Consider the following 21587-nt stretch of genomic DNA (forward strand, 5'->3'; position numbering starts at 1 on the left):
CTTCTCCTCTCTCTCTTTCTCTGCTCTCTCCCTGTCACATCACATCTGAGGATAGAAATGACTCTCCGTTTTCTCATTTGGGAACCTTGGGAATATGAGAAGTGTTTTTCTCTTTCTTGAGGTGTTTGATTTAGCTTAACACTTGTTACGCGAGTCCCTACAGCTAGACAGGCAACGCGAAGGGGAGGGATGGATGGTCCTTGCCTCGCCTGGCTGAAGATCTGATGGTTGGGCTAAGAAAGAAGCCCCAAAGTGCCCTGCTGTTTTGAGGAGGGAGAGAGCACATCTAGTCATGTGGCTCAGGAAGGTTTGGTGGCAGAACTTCCATCACTTGAGCCAGGCCTGGAGTGGCGGGGAGAGATTTCCGCAAGTGGGCACGGGGGAGGGGAGGTGGCCCTAGAGGGTGAAAAATCCCAAGCCAGAGGGCAGAAGAGCACCAGGCAGGTCTGAGCAACAATCAGTCCAGTCTGGCTGGAACACAGTGCATGTATGCGGTGAGGGGTGAGGGAGGCCTGCTGGAAAGACAGACTAGGTGGGAGCAGGGGGGCACAGGGCATTCTTGAAGGCCTTGCTGCAGACTCTAGCCTTTATGCTCCAGGCAGTTGGAAGAATACGGCGAGATACTGGTATTAGTCTGCTCTTATTCAGGGCACTCACTTGCCCCCCACGCCCCGCTCCTTGTCCTTCCCCGCCCCCTAAGAGCACCCCAGCCCCTGCACCAGGAAGGCTTGAAGAGCCCCTCGGCCTGCAGTGGATGTGGTGGGCAGGGTGACCAGTGAGCCGCTTCCACCTCCACATCAGTGGCCCCAGGGACAGCTCGCTCCTGGGGCCTGCACTGAGCTTTACACCCTGACTTGGACACCAAAGAGAAGGACATGAACAGGGTGCTGCTTGGTCCCCTGCTCAGGGCCCACCACGATCTGGGCTTCCAGGCTTTCTGGGACCTCCTCACGCCTGGGGTGTGATGTGGCTGGGAACTGGAGGTGACGAGGCTGGGCAGAGCTGGGCTCCAGGGACTGGGGTCCTCCCAAGGTGCACTCACCCTGGGGAAGCAGCGCAGCCGGGGAAGTCACTGCACACCGTTAGGAACAGCAAGCAAGGCTGAGAGGAGCTTTTCTAAACCATTCGAAATGAAAACTAAACGTCAATCCATCATGCTAGGGGAAAGACCAATGTATCTATCCGATATCCTCTCTACAGAAAATGATGTTAACAAAATTAACGTCTTAAGATGAAGTGAACAAAGAGTATGTGAGAAAACATAGGAAAAAAGTATCCTAGAGGTGTGCCTCAGAGTTAATAAGTAATAATGATATGTTATTTTTCTCGATTTTGTAATGTTTGTGGCATCTGTCAGCTTTTAAAACTTTATAATCGGTTGTGATGTCTCTCATTCGAAATAAAGTTACTTTCATACCTAATTCTGTATTCTTTTTCTTAACCAATACTCCAAATTGTATAAGCTTGAGGCTCACAAACTCGGATCCGTCCTTGGGTGACTCCATATTAGCTCAATATACATGCGATTATTTACGACTGCTGGGTACCCTGAGCTCCTAGGACTGAAGAACATTAAGGACATAAAATGCATTTCAAGCAAAGAGACAAAATAAATAACTGATTTGGTAGCTTGGCTGGAAAATCACTATCTTCATGACTGGAACCTTTTAAAAATTAGGACAGACAGTGTTACGCGCCAGACGATTTCCACACTGCACCACAGTCTGCCCGATTGTTAGGGGCTGTCCAATGAGGGCTCTGCCAGAGGCAAAGTATGTAATGCCATTTCTACCTGTAAGTTTCAGCAGACTATTTTCCCAATCAGGTTTCCCAATTTAAATTAGTTAGGATATGGCAATACAAAGTAATTAAGAAGGAGGAAAGATATACTTTAATTCTCTGTATGCAAACTTTATTGGCCAAAATTTAAGAATGCTATATAAAAGCAAACAAAAAAATTACCTCAGAGTTCTAACCAAAGTCCAATTAAGTAGCTAATTTCATAGTGCAATTGCTCAACTTGCTTTATTTTATAGAATGGATATATTTTAATATTATAGAAACTTTTTTTAAAAACTAAACTCAATATGTTAGAGTTTGCTACATGCAAAATCATGGTTTATGGGACTGGAAAGTGCCGCAGTTACAACTCTCCAAATTACAATTTCTGTCTTTCAAAATCCAAACCATGGACAATGTATATGAATCAATTGTTTTCAAGATATTGGTCAGCAGGAAAGAAAGGACAGTGATCCCTGAGAGACAGGTAATGAACAAAGTTAAGCCCTACAATTGCCCCAGATCACTGTCTGGAGAGAGTTTCCAGGCAACGGTGCACAGCAGGGAAACCATAAAGGAGTCCCACCATCTCCTTCAGTTGAGGAGACAAATTAATCAACACAATGCCAATCAAAGTCCCATCTAGATTTTTTATGTTAGAAATTTAAAAACTGATTCTAAAATTCATATGCAAATGCAATGAACTTAGAATAGCCAAGAGGAGTTAGCAAAGGAACACGCCTGGAGGAATGTCTGATTTCAAGACAGTAGGAAACTACAGTAACCAACAGAGTGTGGTATTGGCATTATTACTAATAGATCAATGGAACAAAATAGAAAGTACATAAATAGACCCACATATATATGGAAAATTGATTTTTGACAAAGGTGCAAAGGCAAGTCAGTGGAGAAATGACACCCTTTTCAGCAGATGGTGCTGGGACAACTGTATATCCATATACACAACAAATGGACTTCAATCCATAACTCAGACCATATACAAAAATTAACCTAGAATGGGTCACAGATTTAAATGTAAAACCAAAAATTATAACACTTTTAGAAGAAAATATAGGAGAAAATCTTTATGACCTTGGATTAGGCAAAATATTTAGATACAGCACCAAGAACAAGATACGTGAACGTATGAATTGTTTTATCAAAATGAAAAACATTTGTCCTGTGAAAGACGCTGTTAGGGAAGACAAGCCACATGGAAAGAAAACACTGGCAAATTACACATCTGATAAAAGACTTCTATCCAGAATATATAAAGAACTCTCAAAATTCAACAAAAAAGAAAACAAGTATCTCAATTAAAATATTGGGCAAAAAAATTGAACAGAGACTTCACCAAAGAAGATATATGAATGGCAAATAAGCACATGAAAAAATGTTCAACGTAATGTGTCATTAGGGAAATGCAAATTAAAATCCCAAGTAGATATCACTACACACATAGACTAGCAGCAAAAATGAAAAAGACTGACTTTATTGTATAACAGAGAACTACATTCAATATCTTGTAATAACGTATAATGAAAAATATGTAACTGAATCACTTTGCTGTACATCTGAAACTAATACAATGTTGTAAATCAACTATACTTCAATTAAAAAAAAAAAAAAAAGACTGACCATAACAAGTGTTGTTAAGAAGGTGGAAAAGTGGAACTCTCATACACTGCCGGTCAGAATGTAAAATCATACTTTGGAAAACAGTTTTGACAGTTTTTAAAAATACTAGACATAAATCAACTATATAATTCAGCCATTCTACTCTTAAGTATCTATCCAAGAGAAATGAAAGCGTATGTCAATTTGAATAATTTATATGAATACTCATATATTTATTTGTAATTATCAAACACTGGAAACTGCCCAAATGTTCATTAACAGGTGAATGGAGGGGAAAAAAACTGTGGTGTATGCAATAAAACACCCCTCAGCAATAAAAAGGAATGAACTATTATTACACACTATGACATGAATGAATCTCAAAATAATTATGTTGAGTGAAAGAAATCAGACAAAAAGGAGAGTACATAATGTACAATCCAATTATATAAAAGTCTAGAAAATGCAATTGCTAGTAACAGAAAACAGACCTGAGGTTGGAGATGGGAGGTGCAGGGAGAGTCAGGAAAAAGGGGTTGCAAAGGAGTAAACTTTGCTGTTTATTTGTGGTGATAGTTTCATGGAGATATATACATATATCTCAAAACATATCAAATTGTACACTTTAACTGTATATTTTTTGTATGTCAATTATACCTCAATAAAGCTATTTTTAAAACGTATGATTTGACTTTAGGCATCTAGAGCAAAATATAGGTTTGGGAGCTGCAAAAATCATAGAACATCAAGATATTAACTATATTTGGTTCTAAATGTGACCTTGTCTTTACTTGTGCAGTGAAATATTCTTCTTAATTGCCCAACAGTAGGTCTTATAGTCCATAATGAGGCTCTCCCTACACACACAGATCAAGTGGAACTAGTCATTTACAACAGGTTTCACCATCCTCCTTTTTTTCTCTTTCCTTATCTTGGGCGGAGAAGGTGGAAATATAAAAACAGATTTAATACAAGGCAAGATACACAACAGGTTGTTGGGAATTTATGATGTGAAACCAGAAAATGGGTATCAATATCCAAAAAGAAAAGGAAAGATTTTTCTTTGCTCTCTACTTTTCTTTTCCTTCTTTCCTTACTATCCCTCTCTAACCCCCCCCCCATTTTTATACCATTTCTGCCTTTCCCTTCCTTCTTTTTTTTTCCTGCTCTCCTTCCACCTTCTGTCTTTTACTCCCTACATCCCCCCATTTGTTGGCAGGATTGCATGGTGGTTCAGACCACAGCTCGGACTCTGGAGCTGACTGCCCAAGTTCAGATCTCATGCTGTGTTAGGCATGGTATTTAATATCCCGTGCTTCAGCTCCCTATCTGTAAATGGGATAATAACAGAAGTTCCCTCCTCATAGGGTTGCTGTGAGGATTAAGACAGGAATAAAGACACAGACCTACTGGAGAACGGACTTGAGGATATGGGGAGGGGGAAGGGTGAGCTGTGACAGGGCGAGAGAGAGTCATGGACATATATACACTAACAAACGTAAGGTAGATAGCTAGTGGGAAGCAGCCGCATGGCACAGGGATATCGGCTCGGTGCTTTGTGAACACCTGGAGGGGTGGGATAGGGAGGGTGGGAGGGAGGGAGACGCAAGAGGGAAGAGATATGGGAACATATGTATATGTATAACTGATTCACTTTGTTAATAAAGCAGAAACTAACACACCATTGTAAAGCAATTATACCCCAATAAAGATGTTAAAAAAAATAAAATAAATGGGCTAACATAGGCAAAACACTTAGACCAGGTAGAACCATGCAAGTGTTACCATTCTCAGACCTCTTTCCTTCCCTCCCATCCCCCTCCATCTATGCCAAACATATTGGACTCCACTCGGTTAAATGGAAAAGGCCCTGGGTTCAAAGACATGTTCCGAAGGCATGAGATTCCAAGACCTGGTACCTCGTCCTGGCTCAGCCACTCACCAGTTCTCTTAGATATCAGAGACTAAACTGTTTACCGGTAAAACGAGAAGGCTGGTCTAGACGATTGTCTCTACGGTCTCATCCACCTGTTTATACGGCCACTTATAATTCAGAAGTATGAAAAAATTATCAGATGAAAAGCTTTTTGACAACTTTTAGGCACAACGGAGATTTTCATGTTACAATGAAGGATATTCAGTACTTTGAAAGATAACTAACATTGCAAATTACATGGACATGACAATTGTTAAAATTTTAGTGGAACACTGCGTTACTTCTTGAAGGTTTTATGAGAAATTTTAACATGCACCTTATTATCTTCTGAAATCAAACACATTCAAGAAGTTCTGGATCGGAACTCTCCCTTCCCAAAGCCGTGCATGAACTCTCTTGAAAGTTTAGGAGTTTGTGTACTTTGTCTGTGGTGCAGGCTGTACCACTGGCTTGGCCTTGGTGACCCACCAGGAGAAATCGTTTCAAAAACACTCGGCAGCCATTCTGTCTTCTCCCAGGTCAGCAGAATGAGTGGTGAGTGAAGCAACTACAGAAGGAGTTCACAGTGGTTCACTCTGTGTGAAATTCACTGGAGTAAGTGAAATAATTTACATATAATGCTGCCATCCGAAAACACTACTCAGCTTTTAAAAGGTGGGGAGGTGGATTTAATGTGGAAACCGTCTTTAGCTGGCTTCATCACACAGAGATGCTTTGATTTTATGACTTGATGAAGACTAGCTATGACCAGGCGTGACCCTGGAACGGAGCACAGAACACAGCTTTGATGTTAATTTGAAGGGGATATGGTATTACCATGGTGAGGAGGGAGATTTCCTCCATTAACCTCCTACTGAAAAATCTGTCCAATGTTTCAGAAATTAACAAGAGTTTAAAGATTCAAGTAACTTTTAGAAATGTTACACTCCTATTGGGTTAAGTCCTTATTCAGAAACTGATCACTCAATCAAGGGACATCAACTTGTCCACTGAAAACGTATTGACTACAGGGACCAAATGGGAATTCTGTTAAAACAAGATTGATTAGATCTTGTTATGTTTCAGTTATGATCCCAAGTCCCACCATCACCAAAGAGTGTTCCCGCTGTTTCTCAGAATTCTTAGCGGAAGTCTTTGAACCACTCTCTGCTGGAATGGGCTGCTCCTACAAAGCCTACAATGTGGTTGATTCTACATTATTTTCTGCTGCTAGAATCACCTGTCTCGACTTGCACATTCGCCTAGCTGTTTAGAGAAAGCTAGAGGTAGCCATGGCCTTGCGGATACTGTGTATCCATGAGGGTACCTGTAAAACTCTTGTCCCTTCCAGCTAGTAGTTTCAGTGTTAGACCAATTGTCAGAGTTTGGGCAAGAATCAGTTGGATTGATTTCGGTATCTCGATGGGCCATTATAAAAGACAAGAGGGAGAAACTAGCTCAGATTGATTAACTGGTATCACTAAGTCAAGGCTTGAAATTGAGTGCGTAAGTGTGTAAGTGTGTAAGTGTGCATTTGGGATAGCAAACAGTAAATTTAAGCTTTGACCCGATTTCCAGGATAAGGCTGGTTAAAGGGTAGTGGGGAATCTAGAAATCACTGCTAGGTAAGTTCAATTTAAAAATCCTTTTAGAGTCATGTACCAAAATGTTCATTGCAGCTCTATTTACAATAGCCCGGAGATGGAAACAACCTAAGTGTCCATCATCGGATGAATGGATAAAGAAGATGTGGCACATATATACAATGGAATATTACTCAGCCATAAAAAGAAACGAAATTGAGCTATTTGTAATGAGGTGGATAGACCTAGAGTCTGTCATACAGAATGAAGTAAGTCAGAAAGAGAGAGACAAATACCGTATGCTAACACATATATATGGAATTTAAGGGAAAAAAATGTCATGAAGAACCTAGGGGTAAGACAGGAATAAAGACACAGACCTACTAGAGAATGGACTTGAGGATATGGGGAGGGGGAAGGGTAAGCTGTGACAAAGTGAGAGAGAGGCATGGACATATATACACTACCAAACGTAAGGTAGATAGCTAGTGGGAAGCAGCCGCATAGCACAGGGAGATCAGCTTTGTGACCGCCTGGAGGGGTGGGACAGGGAGGGTGGGAGGGAGGGAGACAGAAGAGGGAAGATATATGGGAACATATGTATATATATAACTGATTCATTTTGTTGTAAAGAAGAAACTAACACACCATTGTAAAGCAATTATACTCCAATAAAAATGTTAAAAAAGTCCTTTTAGTTTAATTATTAAAAATTGGGAAATATTAGAAATCAAACACAACTCCACAGAAATATGAACAACTACCAGGTTAGTGTATTTCTAATAGATGATTTTCTACGCACATTTTCATATAGTTGAGATCATGTGTGTATACTAATTTGTCTTCTACTTGAACTTAAGATTGTCTGTGCATTTCCCTATGTCATTTTTGAAATTATTTTTAATGTCAAAATAATATTCTATTACAGTTTTATTCAAATATGATTAACTGCTTTCTTACTGCTGGACATAGTGTTTTGCTGTAAAAAATAATGTTGTTATGAACATTTGTGCGTAAGTGTACTTTCTCTCTTTAAGATTATTTCCATAAAATGAAATTACAGATTAAAGAGTTTTTATATTTTTAAGGTTCTAGATACACTTTACCAAATGTTTGTGTCAAAATGCCCTCCCAGCAGCAGTGTATGAGAATGGTCCATCTCATGGCATCATTGCCAGCACTGAACGTTTCTTTAAAGAAAAAAAGAAATCCTTGCTAATTTGATGGTAAAACAGTATCTTATTGTAATTTTCTTCACATTTTTAAAATTACTAGTTATATTTCCCCTTTTGTTTTTCCTCTCCTATCAACAACTCGTTCATGTCCTTTGCCTTTTTTTCCATTTTTCATTCACGTTAATGAAATTGTTTTGTTTTGTAAAGTTACCACTGAAGCAGCAATAAAACACTCACTTGAGTTCATTTTATTGAATTGACTTAAATATTTTATTCTGAAGACTATAGTTTAATAGGAAAAATTTAAAGCATACATGTTTAAAGATCATTTTGTAGTGACATTATAGGAAATAGATTCCTCCAAATAACATGATTAGTTTTGTAGTGCTACTAGTGGAATGCCTTCTGCAGAAACGTGGTTTTGCCTTGATATCTGAGCACATTACCCTTACATCAAAAAAGAAAAAAGGATAATAAAAAGCACAACTTTGATTAGTTTAAATTTTAGTAGACCACATCTGATTTGTTGAAGAGCAAGTTCTTTTATTTACCTCTTCAAGGAAGTGTTTATTTTTTTCACCTCTTTCTGTGCATCTTTATCCTATAAAGAAAATACAAATACACAAAAAGATTTCACACATTCAACCTCATACTCTAGGTACTTTGAAGTAGACTTTTGTTGAATGAGGGAATACTCTTTTAAAGACCATTACAAAGAAACTGTGCATTTCTTAGGACCAGGCATGAGTCAGATCTCTGAAAATATAAGTGATGTGGAGAGTGATTTCCAGGCTCTTCCTCCAGCTGGTCTGGAGTGGTGGATACAGGAAGGTGAGCCCCTTCTATAGAAGCTGACACACTGGATCCACCAGCGTGTTAATGATAACATTGTTTTCTTCTTCAGCTGTAACATGTGGAAGAGGCCCTAGCAGCAGAATTTGAAGAAATCTGAGATTCCTCTGTAAGATCCAGACAAGATTCCACTACAAGATCCAAACTACGTACTTTATCAGGTAGTTTATATTTAAGATTAAAAATCATGTAATATGTTTTATAGGACTCCACATGTGTTATTTCCTTAAAACAAGTGTGGAAGTTAGGAAGAGTAGAAACAAATTCAGATGGTAAGGTACTCCTATGCGCTTTTGTGTTTAACAGACACTGAGCATCGATCAGAAAGGATTTAAGGAATGTTAACACATTTAAAATAAACAGATGAGGAAAACTGGACAAGGTAGATTTTGGAAGTAGCTGTTAGCCAGATTTTTTTAAAAACTGGAAGTTCTTTAATAGTTTTAATCATAAACATTAACCCACTGATTCTACTGTAGTGTCTGATCAACTAGGAGTATACCTTCTATCAAATCAATATTTTTGAAGGTTGTAAGAAAATATGGTTAATGAATCTATGATAGTGATGCATTATTTAAAAGAACTTATAAAAAGCCATAATTCATGTTTATCTTTGTAATCCTAGGGCCAGCTCAGTGCCTGGTACCTAGAAGACCCTAAATAAATGCCTGTTAAACAAGTGGTTAGACACCGGAGCTCAGTAACAATTTCCCAAATCTAGGAACCAATTTCTTATGTAGATGAGAGACTTATTTCAACTAGATGCCTAAAGAAATGAATATGCTTAAACTACAGTAAAAGATTTAAAATTAAGATCATGGCTTAGCAATATTTGCCCTCAGCCACCACAAAGAATTCCTTCAACTCCCACCCAATCCAACTGCCAACACACACACACACACACACACACACACACACACACACACACACACACCCCTCCCACTTTACCTCCTTCCCAGGGTTTCCACTTAAGTCTTTAATTAATTTATTTTTAATGGATAGAGGACACTGGCAGTGCCTTTTAGCTTAAGAAACCCCCCACCAACTAAAAGCAGCACCTCCAGTCATGCTTTCCTCTGTCACTGCCCCAAATGTACCCCCGTCAGATCATGAATCCTCTTCGGTGCTCACCCCAAAACTGCTCTTCTCTAGTCTCTCCTCCCTGACTCAACCTCACACTCCTCCCCTTTTTCCCAGACAGCGCTCCCTGGAACCCCTGTTAGAAGGCTTGTTTTGAAGTCATTTCTGCATAACCAGCAATGTATTTGCTAAAAGAATATTTCTGAGGGGCTCGGGAAGAGGATGAGGGAGTGGTTAGAGCCAGTGGTACAGGATAATTGCTCTCGACCATTTCTTATAGCTGTTAACAAACTCCTGGTCACTCTCCTTTAACTTTTATTTTTTATGACTTTGGTGTCTTGGTCTCCACACCGAGTTCCGCCACCACTGTTGGAGACTTCACTGTTCCCACGGCCCGTGTATCCCAGCCTTTTAGAAGGGTGTCTCCTCATCTTCTCCACCACCCCTGTGAGTGCACCCTGGGCTGTGTCAGACCTAAAACTGCTCCACCTCTGAAATAGGCATCCTGTTCTCTGAACACTGCCTATCCTTTGGGGTCATTTATCCAATTACGCTTAATACATCAAATTTTCAACCTTCAATAGGTTCATGGAGCGATTTTATCCTTCTTGTTCTCTATCAGCTTTTTCCTGCCTTGACTTATTTTCTACCCACCTTAGATTCCACACCCTCCTACTCTCACTCAAAGACTAAAACCCTTTCCCCCCTGGGGCACTTACCCTGGTTCACTACAAACCCATCGATTCCTCTATCTAGCCTGTGACAAAAGGACAGGACCTTAATGTGCTTTGGATCCCACCGTTTCTGGCTTCCTGGTGACCTAATTTTATCAGTTATCTCCCCCCTCTCTAGTCTTTCTTGAACCCTTCCTTCTTTGCTGGCTCTTTCTCATTACTATTTAAATATGCTCCTAGATTTTCCATCCAAAACAAAACTATTTCTCAATTCAAGCACTGCTTTAACTTCTACCTTACATCTCTCCTCTCTTTCCCATCAAATTATTGGAGCAGTGTCTGCACGTACTGACTGGATTTTCTCACCTCTAGTGCTCTGCGCTCTGTTGCCTCCTATACTGTTCCACTGAAACAGTCTGGGTTAAGATCACCAATGACATAGGCATCATTAACTTCATCTGCTCATTACAGTCTTGACTCCCCTAGAGTGTCTGACAGAGTTGACCACTTCCGCCGTTCCGCCATCCCTTGGATTCTGCAGTCCTGTCATCTTTGGCCACTTCTTTCAATCTCATTTGTAGGTTTCTTTCCCTCCCATTACATTGGAGTTTCTCACGGTTGATCCTTTGCCCTCTGCTTTTCACACACTATATAACCTCTCTGGATGATCTCTGCCATACTTGTGGTTTCAGACATTTATATGCCAAATAGTCAATCACTTAATGGATCTGAAAATCTCACAAACACAAACTCCAAATGTCCAAAACTGAACTCTCCTTGTCTACCAAATCTGGTTCTCCAATATTCCCTGTGTCCATAAAGGGTACTGCCACCTGCCCTGGTCAGGTTCCCATGCCAGAAACCAAGATGTCATTCTTGAGTCCTCCATCTTCGATATCCAAGTCCTGTAGACAATACTACCTACAAATCTGTTGAATCAGTCCTCATCTCTTCACTCCTCGCTGCCATCATCTTGGTCCAGGTCATCACCTCATGTTTGTGTCATTGCAGAAGTTATCTAAATTGTATTCCAACTTCCAATTTTGCTCTCCTCCCATCCAAGTCAATCTCCACATGGTAGCTATTGTGTCCTTCTAAAAATCTCATTGTTTTACTTGCTGCTTAAGACCCTCTAATGGTTTTCTCTTGCTTTTAAGAAAAAGGTATACAAGGCTCTCATCTCTTCTCTCTCTCAAGAACTCAACATTTCAGCAATATTGTACACTTGATACAGTGCTTTTTCACATATTTCTCAACTCCAAACCTTTCTATTTATCTTTCTATTTCTATTTAATAAAATATGGTGTGTATACCACCCGCATCAGTATCACCTGGGATATCTGAATCACTTATAAACTGTGCTTGTTTGTCCATGTTTCCATTCACCCTTGCCATGTGGGTAGATATTTAAACACAAATAGAATAATTAGAATACATGTTTTGTATTCTACGCTTTTTCCGTTACATTAAAAGGTATTTTCTGATTAAACAAAGTCCTTGTAAATACGTTTAGAGCTGCGTACAAAACTGAAACTGATCAGCTGATCAATAGCGATGCAGTAAAGGAAAATGCCTCAATTACTCACCATAATGTTTAATGATTTTTTTTTTTTTTTTTTTTTTTTTTTTTTTGCGATACGCGGGCCTCTTACTGTTGTGGCCTCTCCCATTGCGGAGCACAGGCTCTGGACGCGCAGGCTCAGCGGCCATGGCTCACGGGCCCAGCCGCTCCGCGGCCTGTGGGATCTTCCCGGACCGGGACACGAACGCATGTCCGCTGCATCGGCAGGCGGACTCTCAACCACTGCGCAACCAGGGAAGCCCTCATGATTTTTTTAAAGACAAATACCCATGTATTAGATTTTTCATCAACAACTCTTATTAATCTACTGAAGAAGGGTTATCACATTGTTTATTACATCTCACCAAAATCTGCATTCAACTTTTCTAAGAATGCATCACAGTTCTACATCTTTACATGGTATTATTTTCAGTAATATGTCATTTGGCAGAAGTCTAATTATATGTTGAATTGTGTACTAAAGGGTTCTTCTTGATAGAGTATTTTTTTTCCCTGAGTATGAATTTTCTTATATAAAATCCAGATGAAGGCATTTCTACATTGACTTGAGGCTTAAGGAACTCCCAAGTGTGAGAACTTTAAGGCTGACTAAGGTGAGATCATTTCATTCATGACACTGAGAGTGTCTGATACAGTAAAAGTCCTCACGTGCTCTATGAGTAATGGGTTTCCCATGTTTATTTCATTGAATTGCTTCTCCAGCATGAATTGTCTGGTATTTCCCAAATGGCTTCCTCCTCCTGGTAAAGACTTGCTGTGTCCCTTCCTGTTTGAGTTTTCTGTGCAGACCAAGGCCTGAGAGATGGCTGAAGGCTGCAGCATTTCTCCCCTGCGTGAACTCTCTGGTGTCTATAAAGGTTAGAGCTGGGACTGAAGGTTCCTCCAAATTCATTACGTCTCTAGGGTTCCTCTCCAGTGTATGCTGTTTCATGGCTAAGGTTAGAGCATCAACTAAAGGCTTTACCACATAGATGATATTCTTACGGCTTCTCTGCAGTGTGATTCACTTGTGTCATTTGAAGAATGAATTATTACTGGAGGCATTTCCATAATGACTGCAAAGGGTTTGTCTCTGGTGTGAACAAAAGGTAGCTCTCTGGCTAAAGTGTTTCCCACATTCGTTACATTTACGGGGCTTCTCTCCAGTGTGAGTTAACACTTGTTCAGTCAATGTGGAGCTGTGAGTGAATATTTCCCCATTCTCACTATATTCAGAGAACTCCTCTCCAGTGTGAAATCTCTGCTACTGAGGAGATGAGAGGCTGTTAAAGGTCTGTCCACATCCATTCATCTATTCATTCCGCTACATATGAATTTTATGCTCATTCATTCATTGATAACCTCTAGTTAAAGTCTTTGCCCCCCTGGTTACTTTCACAGGGTGTGTGACTCTCCTGCAGGTACAGAAGTTTTCTCCTTTGCAGCATGTCCACTGTACAGTTATCTGAGTAATTTTGAGGCCTTCATTATGTTTCAAGCACTTGATGTTTGACCATATTTATGCAAATGTCCTCTTGTAAGAACCCAGACTATGGTTGTGAGCTCAGGTTACTCCTTTCTTCCCCAGATTCAAACTACCCAAACCTTTCTGCTGAGACAGCACACTTTCACCTCAAACTGAAGTCATGAGATCGTTCTGCATTCCTCAGTTACCCCACTTGCGGATCAGTTCTAATGTAGAGAAACAGACCTCACCCTCACGAACTTACCGTGACATTAGATGGCTCCTTCCTGCAGATATTCTGCAGGGAAGTTATGTCCTAGTTTTTAAGACTTTCCAGCCTAGACGCTGGCCTTGGGGAAATCTTCTCCCTCCCCCACCTCAGCTCTTCCCCTTGAACCAACTGGGAAGTCACATCTGATTTCAGAGCTCACACCCAAGGGAGCGCCAATGACTGGTGTTTTCTAGCATCATGTCTCTGCACGGCTTCCCCTGAGATGGGTCCAGCAGGCCCATTCTTTCTGAGTCAAGTCCACAGCCATGTCCTCAAAGGTCATCATTTCCTGTGGCTGCAATGCCAAGAACCCAGTTACCACCTGCCTTCCTCTGTTTTCTTACTCAGGGACAGCCTGAGCACTAAGCCGGCAGAGCAGAACTCAACGGACAGAAACCTGAGTGAGTCACATTGATAGTGAGGTTGCTGTCATCACGCTCTGCAGCGCAGAGCTTCTCTCTCTCTAGAAAAAGGACAGGAATCCATATTTTTAACAAGCCCCCCACACCCAAGAAAGTCTTAAAGATTTAAACCATTGGGTTTAAATTCTAATTTCCTTAGAATCTCAGGTTACCTATCAAAACCTCAGGAAGGCCTTTCTTAGCCCCCGGTCCAGGTTGCAGTCCCAGTTTTATTTTCTCATAAATCTCTGTGATTTTATTTCCATTACACTCATCCCACTTTATCACTTTACTTGTTCAGTGCCTGCCTTCTCCACTAGACTACAGAATTCCTGGTGGCAAGGACAGGATTTGTTTTTTTTCTCACTGTATCCCAAGCCTCTGGCAGAGCATCACCATATTTGCAAGATAAATGAATAAAGGTAATTTTTTTCACTCACTCAAACACATTCAAAAACATAGATTTATTTGATCTGAAAGAGTCAGAAAATATTATGTTTTGATTAAATACATCAATGCTCTATGCTACAGAGATAAATAAGAGAGAGACTCATTTATATTAAATCATTATGCTCTAAGCATTTGGGTAATGATTTATCAAACATCAACTTTACTAGACTGCATACTGATTAAAAATAACTGATCCCAAACTGATTCTACATCATCAGTTATTTTAAGAAAATTAATTACAAGGAAGGCTAAGAAATTTCTTTAAGGTATTTTTAAGATCAACTTAAAGTATACAGCTAAGGCCATTACATACTGAGAAAGCTTAAGAAATAATATATTTCGAATGCAGATGAATAGAAGGTAGGAGACAAAAGAGTAGAAACAGGAGGGTGTAAACAGAGTAACATTGCCTGCCTATAATTCACGAAATGTCTGTTCAGACAGTGGGAAAGTCCACTCTGAAATGGCTTTATTAATTGTTTTTTAATGTATAGGAAGAATTAATTCTCCAGGCATGGAGAACACAGATGAGTTAATGCATAAGATATACATTTAAACCAGAAAGAAATAGGCAAATATGAATTTCTAACAAATGAGACCCTGGACAACACTGCTGGATTTTGGTAAGTGATCCAGCCACCCCTCTGAGTTGTAGCATCCCTAGAACAGGAAGACAGGTGAAGAGTTGTGGACTAACTATAATTTCTAAACTTACCTGAAAACACGATGTCTTAATTAAGATAATCAAATGTGAGGTCTTAATTAAGATAGAACATTTAAAGTAGAATTAGGATTTTAGGAAATTCCTTGGTGGTCTAGTGGTCAGGACTTGGCATTCTCACTGCCAGGGCCCTGGGTTCGATCCCTGGTTGGGGAACTAAGAACCCACAAGCTGTGTGGTGCAGCCAAAAAAAAAAAAAAAAAAAAAAAAAATTAGGATTTTATTATTAAGAGTGGTTACTAAGGAGAGTGATGATTCTCAATCTATAGAACAGGTTGGAAATGCAGCCCAGGACTTAAACTACAGGTAATTTCAAAGACAACTACACCACTTGCTAAATATAAAGAAGTTCTTTACTTCCTGCCCTCCCAGAGGCATCTTCTCCCTGTGGTTGTTTCTGATACATTGTATTTACTGTCCAATAAGAGTTTGTTTGCCTTAGAAGAGTGATTAATATCACTTCAAAATATTATAACAATTTTAAAAGTATTTTTCTTTACCGGATTAGCATATCCCTCATTGTAGCACAACATATCACACACTGCTTTTTATATTTGTGCTTTCTCAGTGTGCTCTGAGTCAATAACTTGGACTCTTCCTCCAGGCAAACAATTTTCAGGCTGCCAGCATTGTTGTTATTTCACTCAGTGATCATTCTCACACTGCCTTAGACACAGGACTCCCTTTAATTTTAAAAGAAGAAATGTTTCTCAGGAGCTGACATTACCTATCTAGGGTCAAGAAAAGTCCACATGAATAATAAAATACTGTAATTTCAGATTCTGAAACTGTAAAGTGGCTTATGTGCATGAATCTGGGCTCTAGAGGCCCAAGGGCTGACATTCCCGATATTAAGTGCAGTATGATGAGCTCCAAGCTCCTTGATAAGGACAGAAGTCACGTTCACAAATGACTGCGATGCCAGGAAGAGGGTACGAGTGCCACAGAAAGAAGCACAAATGTTATGCAAGTTCACAGGAGGGAGAGAAAACCGATGGCTGGGCTGCCTTCGCTGTCATGAGTGCCAATGCTAGATATTTTGGAAATAAACAAGTGGGTCAGCAAAATCACTAATGGGATATACTTCAACCTGGAAAACCTTTACAGAGAGAGTGGGTACTATAGATAACTTGCCTCATTCGATTTTCTAACTGAAAAAGAAATTGAGATATTCCTGACAGTACATTAACCACTTGAAAAAAAACTGCTAGGAATACAAATCACTGGAAAAAATAAGTAATGCGGGAAATATTTGCTAAGGCTGTTGTGCTTATTACATAAATAGTTCCACACTGCTCAGCTTTCTTAGTTACATTTATTAGCGGTTCTATTTATTATTACTATTAGCACTTTTATTGAGTCTTCCTACCAGTACTTACTGAGTCCTTGTTATATGCCAGGCAGTACATTTGGCACTAGGAAGAGAGTGATGAATGAAACACACCTGGTTGCTACTTTCATGAACCAACCACACAAATAACTATATAATCACAACTGTGCTAAATGGCATGAAGGAAAAGTATGAGGTACTTTCTTGCCTGGGAGTGTCAAGGAAATCTTTCCTGAAGAAATGACATTGATGGTGAGGCTTGAAGGATGAGTAGGAATAAAGCTGGTGAAGGGAATGGAGTGTTTGTAGGGGAATGTTTCCAAAAGGGGGAACACTGTGTCCCAAGGGTGCAAGGCGGGAAAGAACACAGTGTAGAGGAGGGGAGAGAGGGGAACATATGAAGCTTAAGAGATTGGGAGGAGCTAGATCAGAGCCCTGACGGGCATGCTAAAAATTTTGAACTTCATCCTAAAAGCAAAAGGTTTTCAAGCAGGGAAGTAACATGCGAAGGTTATGTTTAATCTGTGGCTTTGGCTGATATTGGGAGCCAAGAATGACTGGGCAGGGGGCAAGGAACTGTGAGACCACTTGGGAGGCTCTCATGATCGTAGCTCAGGTGAAAGAGGGTGGTGCCCTGCTTGGAGTGGTGGGTGGAGAGAGAGAGAGAGAGAGAGAGAGAGAGAGAGAGAGAGAGAGAGAGAGAGAGCGCGAGCAGTTGGATGTCTCAAGGCATGTATTAGAAGAACTACGAGAGAGCTTCCCTGGTGGTGCAGTGGTTAAGAATCTTCCTGCCAATGTAGGGGACACAGGTTCGAGCCCTGGTCCGCAAAGATCCCTCATGCCACGGAGCAACTAAGCCCGTGCGCCACAACTACTGAGCCTGTGCTCTAGAGCCCCTGAGCCACAATTACTGAGCCCGCATGCTGCAACTACTGAAGCCTGCACGCCTAGAGCCGGTGCTCCGCAAAAAGAGAAGCCACTGCGATGAGAAGCCCATGCACCACAACGAAGAGTAGCCCCCCGCTCGCTGCAACTAGACAAAACCCGCACGCAGCAACGAAGACCCAACACAGCCAAAAATAAGTAAATTTAAAAAAAAAAGAAAAAAAGAAAGAAGAACTACGAGAACTTGGTGTCTGGGTAGACATCTGGGTTTGGGGGCTGAGGGATAAGGATGTGTCAAGGATCATTCCCAGCTTTTCTAATTGGGTGGGTGGAGGTGCTATTTACTAAGAGGGGCAGATGAAGGAAGAGCAGATGCAAAGGTCTGATGACTAGTTGAATGTGAGATGTCTATGAGTCATCCAAGCAGAGATGTCAAGCAGGCTGTTGGATAATCAGGTCCAGACTCAGAGGAGAGGTCTAGAGACGCAAATTTGAGGACCCCTGGCAGGTACGTAGTATTTGAAGCCATGGAGGATAGGTTTGGCAGGTAGGGAGAAGGAAAGGAGAGAGAAGACTTAGGGACCAAGGATCAAACCCTGAAGCTGGTCAATATTAGACCGCCTGTGAGAGCGCTGAATGTCATGCATAAACATCTGCATATCAAACCAGGTACCTCACTATCATATTGTATTTTAATCTCCTATTCTAGTAAGAATGCATAGACACTCAGTTTAAAAGGACTGCATGTAACCCAAACTGGCATCATTCAGGAGAGCTGTAAAAGACAGTAGGGTCCCAACCACTAACACGGAGCAAGCAACGAAAGGGACAAAATCTGTTTCCTGCTGAAAAAGTTACACAAACTGTCTTTTAGATAAAGAGTGCTGTTTTGTATTTCCTATTCACCAATGGAGCCAACTAGGGATTAGAGTTAGAAGGATAATGAACCCCGTAGGAAATCCCAAACATAGAGGCAGGCCAAGCCCTTGCGCAGGTGGCTGCTGCTGAGCCCTGTATACAGACACAGGCATCCCTGAACCTGGAAGGTCCTGCGCAGGTCTTGTTTCACTTCCCCTTTCCAGACTTATTTCCCATGACTGCCCTGAATAGTCCTTCCACTCCAGGCAAACAAACCTTTGCTTCTCCACCTCTGTGTTTCTGTTCACCGCCCGTGACGTGCTTCGCCCACACCTCCACGTTACATACGTCTTTCCAGGTCCACCTCTGATGCTAGCTGATCTCTTCCAGGTGAAAATAATTTCCCCCTTTTCAATATGTCCATAACCAACGATTTGTACCTCTCTGAGCACTTCATGCTTTCTACCCTGAGCTCCCTTTATTTGGATATATACCTTATGTTCCCTTCTAGGCTACAGGCTCCTAGAGGGCAGTGGGCATGTCTTACGTGTTTATGTTCCAGATCACAACAAACGCTGAAGCCTGTATTGCTCCAACAGCAGAGGAGGAGTACTTATTTCTGAGGTATTTCTATTCAGTTGCGATTCACAGGCTGATAATGTTTATGTGCTATGAGAAGGGAGCAGGAAAACATTTATTCATTTCCTTTTGTTCCCGCAATTCCAGTACACAGGAACACAGACTGAATTGTTAATGTTGTGAAACTCCTAAAACTTACAGCACGTCCAGAATTCTGAATTAGCGGGAAAAAGGCAAGAAGCAATGCGACACCTTCTTTTACATTAATGGTGTTCAAAGAACAAGAAAATGTTAGTGCATATTTTTAGTCCTCTTCACGGCCTTCGACAGCCACAACGTGCTGTGCGCTGGGGACTGACAGTGGCAACTGCACAGAGCCTCCTCCTGCTGTAAGGCGGCAGCCTGTCTAGTTTGTTTGCTGCCTACCCCAGTTTAATCACCAGCTCCCCAGAACCATGCTGTCCTCCATCCTTCCTCGTGGGGCCCTTCCCACTCCCTGCTGTGTAACACCTAACATGCATCACAATGTTTTACCTGCTAGCCCACGATTTGTGTGCTCCTTAAAGATACAAGGGGTCTCCTGGGGAAGGGTTACCTATATCAATTTTTTTGTTTGTTTGTTTGTTTGTTGCAGTACGCGGCCCCTCACTGTTGTGGCCTCTCCCGTTGTGGAGCACAGGCTCCGGACGCACAGGCTCAGCGGCCATGGCTCACGGGCCCAGCCGCTCCGCGGCATGTGGGATCTTCCTGGACCAGGGCACGAACCTGCGTCCCCTGCATCGGCAGGTGGACTCTCAACCACTGCGCCACCAGGGAAGCCCCCTATAGCAATTTTTAAAACGTCATAGTACATGTTAAATCCAAGTCAATATGTTTTAGGATAGCAAAAACCTCCAGATGTATCTAAGCCGGTTGTTCATATTTGAGGCTGGAATCGTACTAATAAAATAACAGTGCTCCTTGTCACCGTATGGACTTACCTCTTTGGTAACACAAGGAAGCAACACTGCCATATTACAGAACTTCACAGCAGTATCTGTTTGTTCAAGATCAATATAACACTAGAAATGAAAAAATAATCAATATGAAGCTTAATCACATTTTTGTGTAATGAAGTCAAAGTGATCTTAAAACTGTGGTCTTCATTACCTTGGCCAAGAACATGTAATTGGACTTAGAAAACCCAGGGTGTAGTTCTTCGACCTGATTTTCAGAGAAAACAGAAAAGAGAATAACAGGGAAATACTAAAACAATAAGTAAAGTAGATACATTTCAATAAATCAGACATTAACCAAATTGCCCTAAGAATTTAGGATGGTTGTGTCACATGTGAATCATTTTATTAGCTCAAGTATCCTTTGGGTAGAAATATAGCTTTTGAGCTTATCCATTAAAATAGAATTATTATTGTGGTCATAAAGTTTACAAAGCAATGAGATACTTTAAGATTTTGTATAACCTTTGTTATACAAAACAAAGGTATAACCATCCTTTATATAACCATCTTCCTCACTTCCCCTTCTCTATCTTTTGTGTTTTTTTCTTTCAGGGACAAAACAACTGGTGATACACTCTCCCCAGGACAAGTCCCTACAATCTCTTTGGGAAGCACGAGTAGAACGTGACTGACATCACATGGCAAGCATCTTCCACTACATTAATATTTGATTTCTTATGATCTCAACACACTCCATATGAGCTGAATAATAACTGAGGTCCATCACATCAAGTTCTTTCAAAGAAAATGCAGATGCTTAAAATAACTAGTCCAAGTAGCAGACCTCCTTGCAGATTTTAATAAGTGGGTATTATAAAGGTACTTTACCCCTCATCTACTAATGTCTTACGTACCAGTTCCTTTTCTCTCTCTCTCGTAAATAAGAATTCCACCAGGTATATGGTTTTGCTACTAGAGAGCTCTTCTTAGAACCTAAGTCAATCTTTGCATCGGAGCCAGGTTTTGCTGTTGTAAAGGTCTATGCAAGGAAGCTCCCAACCCGACCCGGCCCCCAACACAGAGGGACACAGAACCCAAAAGAAGGCTACTTTAAAAAATTTATAAAAATATGCTTGTTTTACAACACACTAACAATCCAGACATTTCCAAAATTAAAAAGTGAAAGTTTCTCGGTTAGAATCTTATTCTCAATTACGATCTCAGCCCCCAGGGGTAACCACTACCAACAGTTTGACAAATGCATCCTACAGACATTTTACCAAGCAGAGTAACCCGCCCCCTCCAAAGGGAACTGATTTTTGAAAAAAAACTTTTTAATGGGACCATTTCCTACATATTGGTCCAAAACTTTTCCCCCACAACATACCACAGATACATTTTTGTGTTCACATACAAGATCTCCCTCATTGTTTCTAAGAGCTGCATTTCATAC

General features: G+C 40.8%; 1 protein-coding gene across 3 annotated transcripts in view; it reads right to left on the reverse strand.

Annotated features, from left to right (window-relative positions):
* Window positions 1-8116: 8116 nt before the first annotated feature.
* RMDN2 (regulator of microtubule dynamics 2) overlaps window positions 8117-21587 on the reverse strand; it is a 67358-nt gene continuing 53887 nt past the window's right edge. For all 3 annotated transcript variants that reach the window (XM_049696467.1, XM_049696466.1, XM_049696468.1), the window contains 3 exons: window positions 20346-20399; window positions 20177-20257; window positions 8117-8670 (listed from right to left, as the gene is read on the reverse strand). In XM_049696467.1, the coding sequence (XP_049552424.1) occupies window positions 8617-8670; window positions 20177-20257; window positions 20346-20399 (189 nt within the window). In that variant the 3' untranslated portion in view covers window positions 8117-8616. The remainder of the gene's footprint in view (window positions 8671-20176; window positions 20258-20345; window positions 20400-21587) is intronic.

This window comes from Orcinus orca, chromosome 13, assembly GCF_937001465.1.
Source record: "Orcinus orca chromosome 13, mOrcOrc1.1, whole genome shotgun sequence".
In the NCBI taxonomy this organism is placed as follows: Eukaryota; Metazoa; Chordata; class Mammalia; order Artiodactyla; family Delphinidae; genus Orcinus; species Orcinus orca.